This window comes from Hippichthys cyanospilos, chromosome 3 (genome assembly GCF_059441005.1).
Source record: "Hippichthys cyanospilos isolate Australia breed blue-spotted pipefish chromosome 3, RoL_Hcya_1.0, whole genome shotgun sequence".
In the NCBI taxonomy this organism is placed as follows: Eukaryota; Metazoa; Chordata; class Actinopteri; order Syngnathiformes; family Syngnathidae; genus Hippichthys; species Hippichthys cyanospilos.
The window spans coordinates 11,656,455-11,674,445 of record NC_142371.1 but is presented as its reverse complement, the minus strand read 5'-3'; the positions used below and the strand labels follow the sequence as shown (position 1 = coordinate 11,674,445).

At 37.3% G+C, this 17,991-nt stretch overlaps 2 protein-coding genes across 5 annotated transcripts; both read left to right on the top strand.

Annotated features, from left to right (window-relative positions):
* The first annotated feature begins 7,420 nt into the window (after nt 1-7,420).
* LOC148425766 (uncharacterized) lies at nt 7,421-10,504 on the top strand. 4 transcript variants are annotated; one of them, XM_088411330.1, is made up of 5 exons: nt 7,421-7,538; nt 7,659-7,743; nt 9,569-9,637; nt 10,178-10,240; nt 10,325-10,504. In XM_088411330.1, exons 2-5 carry the CDS (start codon nt 7,693-7,695, stop codon nt 10,430-10,432), a joined length of 291 nt encoding a protein of 96 aa, XP_088267456.1. In that variant the 5' UTR covers nt 7,421-7,538; nt 7,659-7,692; the 3' UTR covers nt 10,433-10,504. The 4 variants fall into 4 exon arrangements, with proteins under 4 accessions (XP_088267456.1, XP_088267458.1, XP_088267455.1 ...); XM_088411332.1 differs by having other exon boundaries at nt 7,468-7,538; nt 7,627-7,743; XM_088411329.1 differs by having other exon boundaries at nt 7,500-7,743.
* Nucleotides 10,505-14,700: 4,196 nt separating this feature from the next.
* On the top strand, nt 14,701-16,962 carry LOC148425765 (hepcidin-like). The gene is made up of 3 exons (XM_088409444.1): nt 14,701-14,876; nt 14,957-15,022; nt 16,778-16,962. The coding sequence occupies exons 1-3, from the start codon at nt 14,787-14,789 to the stop codon at nt 16,886-16,888; spliced, it is 267 nt and encodes an 88-aa protein (XP_088265570.1). The 5' UTR covers nt 14,701-14,786; the 3' UTR covers nt 16,889-16,962.
* The last annotated feature ends 1,029 nt before the right edge of the window (nt 16,963-17,991 follow it).

Here is a 17,991-nt window from a genome sequence, read left to right as displayed (position 1 = left end):
AGGGTATTTTTAGTTCAACTAGCTAACAAGTGATGCCCAAATGTTCACTAGTAGAACAACTGGACACATTTTGCTCACTAGTTGCACTAGTTACACCAAATGCTAATCAGGGGGCGGGAAAGTAAAAAATGATGACAACTCCTATTGGCTCTTAGATAAGTGCTCCACCCAGCAAAGAATTAACCCTGTAAAGCCTGAGTCTGCGTTTCCACAGTTGTTTACTGTCCTGGGCTAAATATCAATACAATATATTAGATCATGTGTCACTTTACTGGTTTATTTTTTTGTTGTTGATTTTTTGAAATTCTGAAACTCAAGACTATCCAACTTCATTTGTTAAGCACTTTAAAAAACCACAGCTGACCAAAGTGCTATACAGAAAGATAAAAACATTGTAAAAACAGACACAACGACTCAAAGACATAAAAGTTAAATCTGATAAGACAAAATGTGTGCAGAAGCTCAGAGAGGTAGAGAGGGACAAGACCGTTCAGGGATTTAAAAGTAAATAAAAGGATTTTAAAATGAATCCTAAAATGTACAGGAGGAAATGTGCTCATGTTTGCATGTGCCTGTTAAAAGACGTGCTTCAGCGTTCTGGACCATCTGCAGACGGGAGATGGCCGAGGCACTGACCCCCACATAACGGGCATTACAGTAGTATGAACAATAACTACGTAGATCTCTGCCGGAGCAAATACTTTTATGAGTTTCAGAGACTTATTATTTACTGTTCTACTGTATATAAGCCATCCATTAGTGGAAGACCAACATTTTAGTCACACAGGGTTCTTCTTGAGACCCACTCACCTGAATGTCTTTTCTCTTCTGTCTCACAAAACTAAAATAAATGCGCTATTATCAGGCTTCTGCTGTAAACTGTGTTGTAAATGCAGGTCTGGTAGAACTGGAGAATGTTTCGCAGAGCAATGGTGTCAGCGGTGTACTTGTTGACATCCGCACCTTGTCTTTCATTATCTTTACCATGAAAACCAACAAAATAAATACAGTAAAATACAAAAACAGAGCCCTGGCTCCTTACTTTTGAACAGAACCAATTAACGTGCCTACAGGTTTCTACGGTCTTTATTGAAATCTGATTTTTTTTTTTGACAGCATGTGTGATCTCTGTTAGATGTTGGAAGAAATTTTAATTGTTGTTTCACCAATTCTTTTCAGACTTTTCATGTCTAGACCAATTTAAAATACTTATGTAAAAATATTTAAATACACAAGAACTATATACAACAAATTTAACAACGATTAAAAAGGGTATATTAAAAATATTAGAGACAAATCTCTCAAATCATATCGGATATGATGATGACAAATGCTGTGCTTCTCCTCCTGATGTTCTTAAGTAACAGCATTATGTTGCTGAAGATGCCATCTTAAGGTCCAAAGTGAAGCAATTCCTGTGCAGCGGCGTCTTTCAGCAGTTGTCTCCACACTAAAAACGGCGCAACTGTTATTTCTAACGCACAGTCACAGTCACAACAAAGTTGTACTCCATGGATAAGAGCAAGGAAATACAATAATAACATACAAAAGCAACAAACAGTAATAAGAATATTATGTTCCAAAAATTGCACTTTTATATTGCTTTTTAACGGCTACGGACGTCAGAGCCAGCGGCAGATTTCATAAAGTTCTGCCAACATGAGGCTTCTCTTGGCGCCTACTGAGGACGTCAAAACGGGACACGCAAAACTCTGCAATCTTGAGAGAAAGTTTATTGGCAGAAAAATACAAAACGAGCATTACCTCTGAAAAATAATCGTGAAACTACATTTTGTACGACAATATTCCTTACGAATAAAAACAAAACGAACAACATATCTGAAAAATAATCGTAAAACGACATTTTGTCCGACAAGATTACTTAGAAATAAAAAACTAAATGAACAACATATCTGAAAAATAATCGTAAAACCACATTTTGTACGACAATATTACTTACAAATAAAACAAAAAGAGCTTTACTTCTAAAAGGGATTTTCTCCGGCTTCGTCTGTCTTTGGTTGCCACAAACAGTATCATGATTGGCTGTTGTCCTTACCGATGCATCCTGGGTAAAATAGGAGGAGCGACAACTCGTCCTATCGCCGTTTGAGTATTTATTCGTTCTTAGGCTTGATATCAAGCTAGTGAGCACTTGTAGGCGCTTGATATCAAGCTAGTGGGCGCCTTAGGCTTGATATCAGCTAGTGGGCGTTCTTAGCCTTGATATCAAGCCAGTGAGCGCTTGTAGGCTTGATATCAAGCTAGTGAGCGCTTGTAAGCGCTTGATATCAAGCTAGTGGGTGTTCTTACACTTGATATCAAGCTAGTGAGCGCTTGTAAGCGCTTGATATCAAGCTAGTGGGCGTTGTTAGGCTTGATATCAAGCTAGTGGGCGTTCTTAGGCTTGATATCAAACTAGTGGGCGTTCTTAGCCTTGATATCAAGCTAGTGAGCGCCTGTAAGCGCTTGATATCAAGCTAGTGGGCGTTCTTAGGCTTGATATCAAACTAGTGGGCGTTCTTAGCCTTGATATCAAGCTAGTGAGCGCTTGTAGGCTTGATATCAAGCTAGTGAGCGCTTGTAAGAGCTTGATATCAAGCTAGTGGGTGTTCTTAGGCTTGATATCAAGCTAGTGGGCGTTCTTAGGCTTGATATCAAACTAGTGGGCGTTCTTAGGCTTGATATCAAGCTAGTGGGCTCTTGTAGTGCATACTTGTTAACAAGTAAGCTCCAGTTGCCCACTTTTGAGCTTACATGTTCACAAGTAAGCAAAAAAATGCTCACTAGTTCACTTGTTTGACCTTATTTTAACGTCACCAGTAAAGTAGTGGGCATTTTTTTAGCTTACGTGTTTACAAGTAAGCACAAAAAATGCTCAGTAGTTCACTAGTTTGACTTTATTTTAGCTTCACTAGTGAACTCGTGGGCAATTTTTGAGCTTACATGTTTACAAGTAGGCGCTCAAAGTGCTTACTAGTTAACAAGTAAGCTTAAAGTGGGCAACTGAAGCTTACTTGTTAACTAGTAAGCACTATAAGCGCCACTAGCTTGATATCAAGCCTCGAGCATGTAAAGCCTGATAAAAAAATAAATAAAAATAAAAATATGCTCATAAGACTTGTCATAGTGGTGTCTACTGCTATCGTGTGGTCAGAATTTGTTTGAACTGTACGGTATGGTAATAGGCATGGGGGCAAGAGCACCATTTTTTTTTTCATTTTATGTTCATTTTAAAAGCCTAGCCACAGACTTCACTATTACTTGATGGGAAATGTGGCCCAGGGCAGATCCGTCGTGGGCCTATTTTCAAAAACTTTAAAAATATTTTCAAAACCAAAGCAGCTAGCGACCAATAACCCAAAACGGGCACCTACCTTAGGCATACAGGAGTCTCCATGAGCAGCGGCATAAAAAATTAAAAGTCATTCCCTAAGAAAATACATATTAGTTATTTTTTATGTAAGTATGACAAAACATAAAATGACTATAGTGCATTTTCAACCTATGTTTTAAACAGCAAATTAATCACTCAATTTTCACACCAGAAACGTTATATTTGAGGAAAGCATGCAGAAACATCTTAACTTTACTCAAGAAAAGCAGCATTTGCATTTTTCTATTTACAATCACAACTTATTTAGGTTGAATTCCGGTGTCAATATCGCCACAGCACGTCTTTCTGGCTATCTGGCCCACGCCCTTCAACAATCACTTTAGCCTGCTGGTAGGCCCGGGTCAGGTTCGTGGACTTGTACATGTTCCAGTCACTCGCCATCTCCTTCCTGCTCTCCTCGACCCTGCTCCTCCTGCCGGGCAGTTGCTCCAAGTCATTGTTCTTCCTCGCTTCTGAAGCCCGGGAAGGTTAGCACCAAAACAGTTAAAGAGGGACCTGCTGATGTGGAGCAAGATGGCGTTGGTCAGCCTGTGCCCCTCCCGGCACCTGTATCCCTGCCAGGTTGGGTGTGAGGCCGTCAGGAACTTGAGCAGGTCCCCGAACCTGCCCCTGTGGCGCATAGCAAGGGAGAGGAACTGGACCCTGCACTCCTTTTTGTCCTCCCCGCACATCAGCGAGTTCCACAACGACATCCCGAAGGACGCCATTGGGGCCATGGGGAGAGATGGCTGTCTCCTCAACCAGCTCAACCAGGGCGTCGAACATCACAGAGGGTGGGTCGCCCCTTTTGAGCTCCATGTCAAACTCCAACTTCTCTCGCTTGCAGCACTGAGCCACAGACGAGTTGGTTTGGACCTTCCTGGCCAGGTAGGTGGCGTGCAGATGGCAGTGAGGAGCAACTAGTCCATTGACTGGTCCGGCTAGTCGCCGGACAGTTCCCTGGCAAGCTCGGCTAAGATCACCTCATCATCCCCCTTCTCCTCTACCTTGGCGCGGTCCAGGAGATCAACCCAACGAGGTTCAGCAAGTGCAGGCACTGGGCAAGCCTGTAGCTCACCATGAAGTTCTGCACGCTGGTCCAGTAGTTGGTGCTGCACATTGTGTGGCACTTGCCAAAAGAGTGCTCAGTCAGATCAGTTGGCCTTTCGCCCGCACACATACTCAACTCCGGCGATCTTGAGGAGGATAATGTCCCTGCAGGAGGTGGACAGGGCATTGTATGATTTAATGCAGTATGGAGGAAGGGAGTAACTACCTACTACAATATTTAGCTTTACAAACTTTTTTTTTTATCTACCTTTTTTTTTCCTTTTCTAATTTTCCAGCCATGGCTACCTAAAAAACATGTTTCTGTTTCAGAAAGAGGTATATTATTGGTCTGTCTTATAAAATGATTATTTTTTTAACATTTAAATGTAACATAAAACACGTAAAATAAAAACAAAAACATGTTTTACTAAGGACGCAGAAATAGCTCTATTAACGTATTAAATGTTTTGGCCAAAAGCGGGCAATTGGCTTAAAAAGACCTTATTATTTGAAAGTAAAGTTACGCTGTTGTGTCGATATAAACTCCGACATGCCTGCCAGCACAAAACAAACAGTTATTTAAGTTGAAAGTTCTTGGACATAAATGCGTAAATCGGAATTGTTATACATATGAACAAATATTCGTCGAGATTATTGGTTATAAGAAAAAAAAAACTGGCAGTTATCATTCAGTTTACGTAAATAATTCAACATAAAGATACGCTTTTTGCACAACGTTTTTAAAGTGCACACATAGTGCTATTTTAGATAATAATTACCTTGAATCTCGACCGAATCCGTCTAGAAACTCCTGTCGATTTAGTCCTGTTTCCCTTGAAATTCGGCATGAGAATGTAGCATGTATGCGCAATGTATGCAAGAGTTGTACCGTAAAGTAATACTCAAGTCTGTGGCCTAGTACATAAAAAAGTCAGCTCGTAACAGATAAATGCATGTAATTTTGATATTTTCTTTGTAAATACATGCGTTCAAACAGTTGTACAGTAAATTCACTACTTTCATTTCAAATGGTCCGGGAGCTTAAGGGTTAAAGCTTCACGACATGCCATCTGAATAGTGACCAATGAACATTTTTGTCCCGCCTGCTCATTTGCATGCAGTCCACTCGTGATACAAGTTGGCGTTTAGTCACACCAGTGGAATTAACCGCAACATGTTACGGTGTAGATGTTCTCTAGTAAGGGACAAACGCCCACTAGTTGCACTAGTCAGGTTTTTATTTGACCTTAGTAGTTAGGTAGTGTTTTAAAAATCGATCACTAGTAAACTAGTAAGGCATATAATGTCGACTAGTAACACTAGTTGGGATTTTCACAACCTTACTAGCTGACTAGTGAGGCTCAAAACGTTAACTAGTTCACTGGTAAACCTGAAGATATTCACTAGTTGTACTAGTTGGCTTCATTTTGACCTTACTTGTTTACTAGTGAAACACATGTTTTCTTACCAGTAACACTAGTTGAGGCCAGAGTTACTCACTAGTTTACTAGTGACATGGATTTTCATCTCACTAGTGAACTAGTGGAAGGCATTTTGTCTCACTAGTCACACCCAGATATGAACTTGTGCAAGATTTGATCAAATATGTTTGACATTTTCCCTACATGTAGGGCTTTTGTTTTCACTAATTGACCCTTATGCAGTACTACTGAGCAATAATGCACAACTAGTACAACAAATGTTTAACATGTAGGCATTTTAGTTGTACTTGTTAATGTATTGGGCAAACTAGCTGTCATTTACACAGTGCTAGTTTAACAACATTTCTTACAAGTTGGAGCGTGTGCACCACTAGTGAACTTGTAATGTGTTGTAAGATGCAAACATGTGCATTGGTCAAATTTGATTTTTTCAACTAGTTAACAACTTGCGTGCGCATGCCACCTAGTGCCAAATAGCGTCAAACATGCTCATTCAAAGTCCGTACAAGTTCAGTATTGAGCCTGACAAGTGAGACAAAATACCTTCCACTAGTTCGCTAGTGAGATGACAATCTGTGTCACTAGTAAACTAGTGAGTAACTCTGGCAATAAGTAGTGTTACTAGTAAGAAAATGTGTTTCACTAGAAAACAAGTAAGGTCAAAATGAGACCAACTAGTCCAACTAGTGGATATATTCAATTTACTAGTGAACCAGTTCACATTTTGAGCCTCACTAGTTAGCATGTAAGGCCAAAAGCGGTTGCAAGTAGTCAAGCAATCTGTGTTTCAGCATTCACAAGTTAACATGTAACCCGTAAATGGCAGCCTAGTTAGCTAGCTGCAATTCTTCAGAACAGCTTGTAAGCTAGTGTCCAACATGCAAATAAAGTGGGTGGGCTAATAACAAAATCTAAATCCTGACTGGAGGATTGTAATTGTGTAGCCAATGGAATTTCAGAATGCAACATGTCTGCCCCACCTCCTCATTATTTTTGTGTAACTAGTTAACTAGTGAGCAGATTGGCATCCACTAGTTGTACTAGTGAGCATTTTGGGTCTCACTAGTATAACTAGTGAGATCAAACTGTCACACTAGTATAACAAGTGGATATTTGGCACGTCACTAGTTAACTAGTAAGACATTTGACACTCACTAGTTTGATATCACGGGATGTAGAGAGCACACTAGTTAACTTGTCAGTCATTAGTCTGTCACTAGTGTCACTAGTGAGTGTTCCAGCTCTCACTAGTGAGCTTGTGCTGCAAATCATAGGTCACTAGTTAACATGTTAGAATAAGCCACAGTTGACTTGTTAACATGTGACTGAAAATGAGTGACAAGGTAGAGTTTTTGTGCAACTTGTGTGACAAAGTGCACATCTAGTGTGGCTGAATGTCCAACTAGTGCTGGCAAAGACCGAGCTAGTGAAAAATGCAAATGGCTGATATCCATGATATCGAATAAATGCTCAAAAGGCTTGCCATAATGGCTGATATCCATGATATCGAATAAATGCTCAAAAGGCTTGCCATAGACACTCGTACACCACGTTCATATTTGACCAATCAGCCTGGCTGCCACTGAATTTACAAGAAAAAAAAAAACACGCAGGGATGTCCCACAACTGTCAGAGCTACATAACCTGGAGACCTGAGAAGATAGCAGCAGGTAAATAGCCTTTGCTAGAAACTAGCGTCGAATAAGACACGAACAAATAATCTGAATAAGCAAAGACTCATGAGGCTTAAATCCACAGCCATTCACTCTTACTCATGGCCTTATTTGAAGGATTTTTCACGTTCATTGGGGAAACCAAAACGTAATGGGATGGTTGCCTTCAAAATCTCTGTCGAATCTCAGAAAGCACGATAAGGTAAGTTTACGCCGCCACCGTTATAACTTTGGTTATTCGCTAGCCATCTTAGATATGTTGGCAACGTGGCTAACGTTAGTTAGCTACGCTAATAAAGATAATGCTTATGGCGTCAGTTAACATTTTTTTTTTTTTACAAAGGGCTAGGCCTATATACTTGTTGGTTTTATCTTCTACCAAGATAAGAAACCCCGTTTAGCAGGGGTAATCCATTTTAAACACAATTATGGGTATTTTTCTCTTATAATTTGATTGATTTAATCAGTGTGCCTGGGTGCCATTAACTTGGAGATGGCACCATAGAAATCCCTGAGTTGATCACTCAGGTTAAACCAGTGGTTCTTAACCTGGTTTTGATCGATCCCTAGGGGTTCAGTGGCACATCCGCCGCAGAGGTATTTTTTATTTTTTTTGCCTCAGCCGCAGAGGTCCACTCCTCAGTCTAGTGTGCAGTTATTGGACACAGTCATTGAAAGCGTCCTGCTCTGAGATTTCCTACCGGTCCTACTGAGCTAGCGCAGCATTGTCACCACAATAATAATTGTCAGCACAGTCTCGGCCTCTGCGAGTTTTGCGACAGCACCGTCGAGAATATAAATGTAAGGATTGGGTGGATGAGCAAATGAAACTGGTAGGGTTCCAAAAAGGTTAAGAACCACAGGGTTAAACCAAACAGAACAGAACAGAACATGTCGTTTCGCTAAATTGAAGAATTGATAGCATATGAATATTAGGCATCAATGAAGTCGTCTGCAGACAACTTTCACACATCCCAAAGGCAGAAACATGAAAATCATTTTGATCACATTTTATTGTATTATTATTATTATTATTATTATTATTATTATTATTATTATTATTGTTATTGTTATTGTTATTATTGTTATTATTATTATTATTTTATTTGTAAGTTTATTACTCTGTTTTGCAAATAAGGAGAGTGGCTTTTGAAAGGAATTGAGTACTTCAACTTGATTTGTAGTTTTACATTTTTTGATATGATTTTTGTGGAAAATAGCACAGTAGCTCCTTACAAATCAATTACCATTTGCTAAAATAATAACACAACAACAAGTCATCAGATTGACCAATGAATACATTTTGTATAAATAGTGAGAAAGTATTGCAAAGGTCATTAATTAGGAAAAACTGCAACTTAGTGACTCTGATGTAATATATAAAAAAAACAACACAGACTCACACACAAAACCTTATGATCACATGACACTCAATCAAACCAGTCAGTCGGTAGCCAGTCAACATTTGTGCTATAAAAACAGAAATGCAACTTTCAAACACATCAAGTTTTCAAGTTTTCACAGTAACACTTTCATCAGGCCTGGCAACATTTAACTGATTGCTTAATGGACTCTCAACTGGTTACTGGAACCTAGAGGGAATTTTTCAGTTAAAAAAAAAAAAAAAGGATAAACAAATAAGAAAAAAATCCTTCTATTGTTGGTGTCACCAGTTTGGAAATGATGCAAAGTCCAATCTAGAAGCAAGTACATACTGCCAGGTATGATATAAGAATGACCTTGATAACTACATATATAGCAGCATTTGGTCCATTTGATAGGTTTAGCTCAACATTGGTAAAGAAACGACACAATTGACAAACAAGACAACACTCTGGAACACGATGACGACCTTCAGCATGTCTGTTACAACGATCATCATGCTTTCTTTTCTTTTTATTCATGGGGGTTACACCTTCTCTGTAGACAGTAGGGTAAGCAAATGAAATAAATATATTTCTTATTTGATCCAATTTTTTTTTTTCTTAGATATTTCTTAGATATAGATATTTGTACGATATTTACAGGATCCTGACCAGTATATGTTGAAAGCAAGAGAGGAAGTAATTCCAGAGATCAGAGCGGACCAGAGGAAGGTACAGTAGATAATTTGATTAAGCAGGCAGTGATACATTCTAACACTGCTTCAGGCTTGTGCTATTCATCAAGCATACTTGTTTAATTTTTCACTGTATAGGTAGATTTAGTTAGATAGTTGTTCACTGAACTGTTTTTCTAATGACATTTTTATGCTGAATTACGTTAAAGTTGCATTTTTAGTTTATTCATTTAAAACTATTCATTAGTTATTGTAGCTTTTTTAATTGAATTTGCTCTTAAAACTTAAACTTAACATAAAATATTGCTTTGTTTTGAATTCATTACTTTTATAAGTGTTATATCTTCATACCTTTTAATGTTTTCTTCATTTTTCATTTTTTCTTTTTTTTCTTTTTTCTTTTCATCATTTTTCTTCATCACATTTTTTCAATAATGCGAAGATCCATAAATACACAAAATTATTGTTTCTCTCTGAGCACCATGCATAATGACAAAGTAGATGACAGAAGTCAGAAAACACTACTAGAACTAATATTTGTGAGAAAATTCTTAACAAATCTGCATTTCACAAATAGGCGCAGGAGAGGGGAGATTTTGAAGTCTTGAAATCATTTGAGATGCAATCAAAAGAATCAAAGGTAGGTCAAGAAACAGGTAATTGAAAGACAGAAATAGAATGAGTGATTTTGAACCACCATACTAATTTCCTTTATTTTGCACAGATTGACGAAGATGCCAGGCGCGAACGCATCAGAAATGAAAGACCTTGCCACTTGTGCTGTGGCTGTTGTGGTCGTCCGGCTACTTGGTGTGGTTATTGCTGTCATTGATCCCAGCAATTTGGACATCTTTATGTATTTTCACAATAAAACCAGACACAAAAATTGTTCTTCACTGAGAAATGTATTATTCTCATTCTTTACTGGCATTTGTTTTTGGGGGGGTATGCTCCATAACATGGACAGCATAACATGATGTAGCCCCCTCTTTAGCCTTTCATTTTTTTGTGCATTTTGCCTCAACAGAGGTTGTGGATGACCTGGAGCCGGCATCATTAATGACTTTATACACACACGCGCGCATGCACGCACACACACACACACACACACACACACACATATACACACACACACACATATATATATATATATATATATATATATATATATATATATATATATATATATATATATATATATATATATATATATGGCTTTATTGAAAGTATAAACATTGAACACAATTTTCATCAAAAATAAACACAACCTGAAGAAAAATAATCAATATATATTAATGACCTTAAAGGAGCAGTATGTAAGACTGAGACCGCTTTTCAGTACGGACAGCAGGAGGTGCTGCAGGTGCTGCAGTTACCATTGTCTGTTTTAAAAAAACATGCCACCCCCTATGTAATATAATTGAATAACTAGACCTATGATTATATTTAAAACATATTGTTGCTCATTTATGTTGGTCATCAATTTATTCCTATGGTTATATCTTACACACTGTCCCTTTACATTCAGTTATAAGTTCAAAGGAATAAAAAGACATTCACAACTTATCTAGTCCCGCCCCTTTGGTTTTTACTACGAGACAAAATGATATAATACAATAATAAATTGGAACAATCATCTGACCCAATATTAAAATGCAGAAACTATAAGAAATTTCTGTTAGTGATAGAATGAGTTTGAGCATGAAGTTGTTGTACAGTTATTAAGGTTTACATTTGTCTGTATCTTTGTAACATTGCATATTTAACATCTTTTTAAACATAGTAAAAGATTCACACTTGTTCAATTTGTTTTTATAATTATTCCATTTTTGAACACCTTTTACTGAAACACAAATTTACTTAATGTTGGTTCTTGTCTTTATCTTTGTAAATACACCTTGGCCTCTTAGGGCGTAACAACTCTCCCTAATTTTGAATCGCTTTTTGTACATCATGGCAAGACTGATTATTGTAAACTTTGTACATGATTTGTGCCGTTTTAAATTCGACTAGTTCATAGAATATAAAAAGAATAAAATTGATAATTAATTGGTTTGTTGGCTCTGTAGAATTTAAATGGTTAACAATTTGTATAGCATTTTTTGGGGAGTTTAAATACGTGGACACTACAAAAACGCAACAGCTGGAAGGGAAGAATCGGCAGGGGAAGCTGATTGGTAGACACACGGGAGAGGTAAACACAGACGGGTGGGCAAAATCAAACTAACGAAGGCTGACGCGAGAGGAACAGAAACAGAAACCACACAAGCAGAAAAGAACAGAATCCCCCAAAATAAACCCACAACCAAAACCCTACATAACATGACACACATAAATGTAAAATGTTTCATGATGTTATATATAATACTTTTTAATAATTTCATATCCATGTTGAAACAGTTGTTTTTTATTGGTTAGTGCTTTCACCGTATTTATAATTTTAGTATCATCTATAGCATTTAAAATATTTCGTCGAAGAGCTAGTCGTAATGAATTTATCAGCTTCATATCTTTTCACTTGGCTCTGGGATTTCATTTGCTGGAGTGTTACCAACATTGATCAAATATTCATTAAATTTGTTATGTCATTTATTTTTTCAATAATAATATTCTTGTCTTTTGTATAATATTCAGGATAGTTTTTTTTAGCGTGATTGTTTAAAATATGATTTAGTATTTTCCATGTTTCTTGTGTATTACTTCTGGTTTGTTCCTATAGTACCTGCTAATATTGTGTTTTGCTTGTTCTTAGAATATTAACTAATTTACTTTTATATTTCTTAAAATTAAGTTCAGCATCTTTTGTTCTCACATTTTAGAACAGTATTTTTTTTTCTTTTTACATGCATTCTTAATACCCTATGCCATCCATGGTTTATTTAAGATAGGATGTTGTCACTTTACTGTTCTTATTGGACAGTGTTTCCCATATTGTGGTTGAAATTGACAAAAAATCTTGGTAAGCAAGATTGGGGTGTACATTTGTGTATATCTCCAACCAATTTTGTTTTCCCAGTTCCGTCTGTAAGGCGGTAACGGCACGATATGTTCTATGCCTTATTTTTAATGGATACTTTTTTGTTTTACTTTTCTGTCAAAACATTTTTTGAATGACTGAAAAATTGGCCTGGTGATCACTTATATGATTTATAAGTAGTCCACTTCGTAATTCATTATCAATTTTATTTGTAACTCCGTTATTTATCGGTGTGATTTTGCCTAGTATACTGTTATTCTGCTACTTTATATAGTACTGTATACTGTTTACAAAACAAATGTACACTCACATTTACATTTGGGCAGGTTAACATTTTCGATCAACCTAAAATGAATGTCTTGGGGATGTGAGAGTATGCAAAATACCAGCAGAGAGATAATGCAAAATATTTAAAGCCTGAGTCAGGTCAGTGTCAGTGTGTATACTCCTCTACGCTAATCTTGAAATCACGTTGTCAGGTGGGTCACTAAAAATGTCCTTTAGAGACTGATTGTTGTGCAATCCTGATTGATTTGGCTCATGTACCCATTTATAAGGGAAAAACACACACAAAAGAGAACCAAAAATATTTGCTTGGAAAGACCCATCCATTTTTTTGTCTTCATGATTCAATAAAATATAAACACATGGAGGATATCATTAGGATTTTCTTCACATGGAGTTTAACATGTCGACATCAAAATCTTCTTAGCCTGATTTTTTTGCGAAAGTTTGGAAGTGATATAAAATACAACATCATACAATTTAAATGAACCTATCACTGCTCCCAGAAGTAAAATAGCTCAAGAATCAATAACGTGCCGGTCCATGTCCATTGTCCCAGACGTGCAAGATCAAACAGGTAATGGAAATTAAAAATAAATAAATAAATAAATAAATAGCATGTCAAGTATCCAAACAAAAAAGGTTTTTACAACTCTCTTGAGGCGCTTTTTGAGACCTGTCATAGCCATTCATTATTTGGGATGTTTATTTTGAAATCGGCCTTTGAAACAGGGTGTTGGCATTAATGTGAGATGATGTATCTTCATTTGGTAGGTCTTTTATGAAAGAGTGAATCACATACATAAATATACGTGATGTGTTTTGAGAAAAAAAAATATTATATGTCTGGGACATTAACTTTGAGTTAGTGAGAAAAACGTTGATTTTCTTCAATAATGTCCATTTTAAGGGCAATTAAAAAATAACCTCCTCAAGTGTATGAAAAGAGATTAGTAGATGATGCACAGTGCCACTATGGACTTTTTTTTATTTCGTCAAACTAGTTAGTGCTTCTCTTTGAAGTTGCCATCAAATGACGTGGAGTCCCTTGTCTCGAATGTCATTTCATACATGAGTTACATAAATTGACAAAGCGACAACTGAAATTGGGAAACACCAATAATATCACCATTTAGCACGACATCGAACAGAATCCAGACAGCCAAACAGAGGTGCCAACATCATTGCTGTACAATGCATACTGTACAAACGCGCTGTCCCTCACCACATGACAGGCACAACGTCAGCAAATAATGCAAATGTAATTTCAGTTCTGGGGTGTCTATTTCTACCTTTAATTGAATGTTTTTCATTCGTGCATTCAAGCAGTTCTGTCATGACGATGTTCATGTTTTGTTCATGAGCGGGCCACACCCATCATGGAGAAAAAAAAGTCAAAAAGGTAAGGTGAGTTTTGAAATGTCTTTTGAGTGATTGTGTAGTCTAATGCAGTCTTTCTCAAACAGAGGGGCGCGAGACTTTGCCAGGGATGACGGCCCACCACTGCATTTACCTACTATAGATGGCACGTCATGACAAATCAGTCTGGGACATACAAATTCCCAATTTTATGCCTTTTTATTTGGGATGAAATGTAAATCACCTGTAAGGAATGAAATATGAAACTTGAAGATGAAAAGACGATGGTGTCTCCCTGAGCATTTATGCAATAAATTGTATTTACATTTGTGAAACGAACAGCAAACCAACCTGAAAAATCCCCTCTCTGTTGTTCCAGTCACCAGTTGAGAAAGGATGCAAAGTCCATTCTGGAATCAGGTAAATGTTGCCAGGTATGATGAAAGCGTTACTGTGATAACTGTGTATAGTATATATAGCTGCCTTTGGTACGCTTGACAGAATAGCTTGAGAGCGAAAGAAACTGAATCCAATTGACAAACACCTCATAAATCTCTGGAAAACCATGAAGACTTTCAGTATGTCTGTTGCAGTGATCATCATGCTTTCCTTCCTTTTTATTCAGGAGGGTCGCACATTCTCTGTTGAGAACAAGGTAAGAACAAGACATGAACACATTTGGTCAATCCAATTACTTTTTGAAGACATTGTTTTTACTGGAAATTTAAATTATAGGATGACCAGTACATGGCAGAAACAAGAGACGAAGCAGCTGCTGAGAACACAGCAGACCCGTGGAAGGTATAATATATTATTTTGATAAATCAAGCAGGATCAGCCATAAATTAAATTGGTGCTCAAGGCTTGTGGTGTTCATTATGAGCACTGTATTAAAGGGGCTGTAACATGACAAGTCAACTTTGGGGAGCCTTTAACCATGTTCCAATATTGATTTCTCACCCTAAACACTCCCACCGTATTATTGTCCTTCACTGATGCATTTCGAAGCATCTTTCTTGCTTATCCTGTGATGTCACCCCAGCCCTACCTGTGCGGATGAAAATGGCTTGAAGTTTGCTTAAGGTGACAGGAGTGAACTTAACTAACCCACAGCTCCTTGCACCGTCTGTGCAGGTGAAAATTCACGCCGACCTTATCCACTTCTTTTAGTTTTGTTCTGGTCGCCGCCTAGTAAACAGCAAGGTGGCCAAAAAAAATGTGTGTTTGGGACACACAGCCGGACAATTAGTGTCAGTAGTAAATACCGGTAATTCACTCACGTGAGGAACTATTGTTACGAATACTGGGTTCCCACGGGGACTGGTTTTATAGAAGAATGTGTGTTAGTGAGAGAAGTACATATTGATGCACCTTTGCATTTTAATGTCAGTAAAACAGCTGTTTTTGACCCCGTTATTCATGCTGTTGAGAGTAGTCTTAATCAGCCACGACCCTCGTGAGGACGAGCGGTCAGGATGAGGGATGGATGCATGTTACGTGGCCCGACGCTTTCGCTGCAAGATGGCGCAGTAGCTACGCGGTAAGAGGAAACATGCCGTTTTACTTCCTGGTTAGAAAGATCGGCACCATAAAACTCATATTCAATGAGAAATTAAATTGCCAAACATAATTTATATTTACACATTACATTGTGGAGAGATCTTAAATATGTTATGGCCCCTTTAATACAGTATTCCAACTTTTAATAGTGGATGTTTAGGCATTTTATGCTGTGCTATGCAATCATTTCAAATTTAATTTATCCATCCAAAACCATTCAGTGGTTGCAGTGGCTTTTTTGTTTTATACTTTCAACTTAAAATGTTTCGTTTCAAATGAAGAAAAATCTTTATAGAGTAGCCATTTCATCTTTAATTTAATATCACTCTCTTTCTTTTGTTCTTTCTTTCTTTTTTTAAATTTAATGGTGGGTCATATGAATCCACAAGTTGTTTCCCCTTGAGCACCATGCATGGTGACAAGGTAGTGGATAACAGCAGTCAGAATAAAAATACTACAATGAATTGGGACTGATAAAAATTAAATGGTTTTAGTCGATCAGGCGTTAAGAAATAAACATGGGGAATGAATGTGAGTGACTCAAACTTTGCATTTCAAGGGGTGTGCTAATATGCATACAATGGCTAAAGACTATTTGTTCAAAACACCAGTCAGGTGGAAATGCAAAGTACTGTACATCGCAGAAACCGAGGTAGGTAGCCAGTGATCAAGAAATGCTTAACTATAAATGCCAGTATTTCCTTGCACATACTACCCTGGAACCACATTTTTATATTAATACAGGAGGGTTGTGCTTGGCCTATTACTAGACTAGGTGCAGAACTTTAGCAATGTCTCATCTGTTTTGTCAGAGAATCTTAACACATTTGAATTTCATAAATAGGAACAGGTTAGAAAAGTTGTTGAATTTTTGAACAACAACAAAAATAAGATGAAAACAGAAGAACCAAAGTGGATTGAAATACAGATAATGGCGAGACTGTAATGGAATGAGTGATTTTGAATTATGCTGATTCCAGTTTTTTTTGCACGCAGAATCCCTCTGATGCTAAGCCTGAACACATTAGCAATGAGAGACGCTGCCGCGTTTGCTGTGGCTGCTGTCAGAATCCGCCCACATGGTGTGGTCTCTGCTGTGAATGGTGATTCCAGCAATTTGTCATGCTGTGCCGTCATCAGTATTTTTTTTTTTTTTATCACAATAAACCAAGATCTAAAAATTGTTCGTCAATAATTTTCATCACAGAGAAACTGATTATTTTTATTCTTGATTGACCTCTCTCAGGTGAGCTCTAGCCAGTCTCAGCCATGTATTAGTACTGTAAGTGCAATATAAACCAGGGGTGTCCAACTCATTTTAACTAGAGCACAGGTGTCGAATTCAAGGCCCGGGGGCCAAATCCGGCCCGCCACGTCATTTTATGTGGCCCGCAAAAGCAAATCATGTAAGTTTCCATGACCCTTGCTAAACTCAGTTCCAAAACTTTAGCTTGTCGTATATAATGAAAAATAATGTTGAGATTTTTTGGTTTGTTCTGTTACAGTAATGTAAACAATAAATGAACAAACTAAAATGCTTTACTTCTGATTTCAAAACAACTAAGCCATCAATTTGTTGTGTACAGTAATAATACTGTGAGACAGTTTAAAATCGACTTGGTTTCCTCATCATATCGGCCCAATGAAGGAAGTTCTCGCTACAAAATGGCCCGCGACAAAAATGAGTTTGACATCCCTGAGCTAGAGGCATTGAGCAAAATCTATCCTCAAATAGGCCGGACAGGTAAAATCATACAAATACATCAAAAGCTGTTAGTCTCAATAATATGTAGATATTTTGCTATATGTGCCAGCCTGGTTCCAATTCAATGGGATCAATTCTATTTTTTTTTTTATTTCATATATTATTAAAAAAAACTATATGAAATTAAAAAATAAACAAAATAACAAAAAAATAGATAGTCAAATAACTTCCTTATTTGTCTCCTGTATCCTAATATAGCACTTTTCCTTTATTTAATCAATTCAATGCCATAGACTAGAATTGTAATAACAATAATAAATAAATCATATAAAAAATAAATCAAAATTCTGGTCAAATACGTCTTTTCATGGAGAGGAGATGACACACTTTACCTAATATGAGGCAATTGAGCACTGCAGTGATAACTGTGACCATTAGATGGCAGTGTTTTCACAATTATAACACACCTTCGTGCATGTGTAAGAATGAAGAATGGAAGTCAATC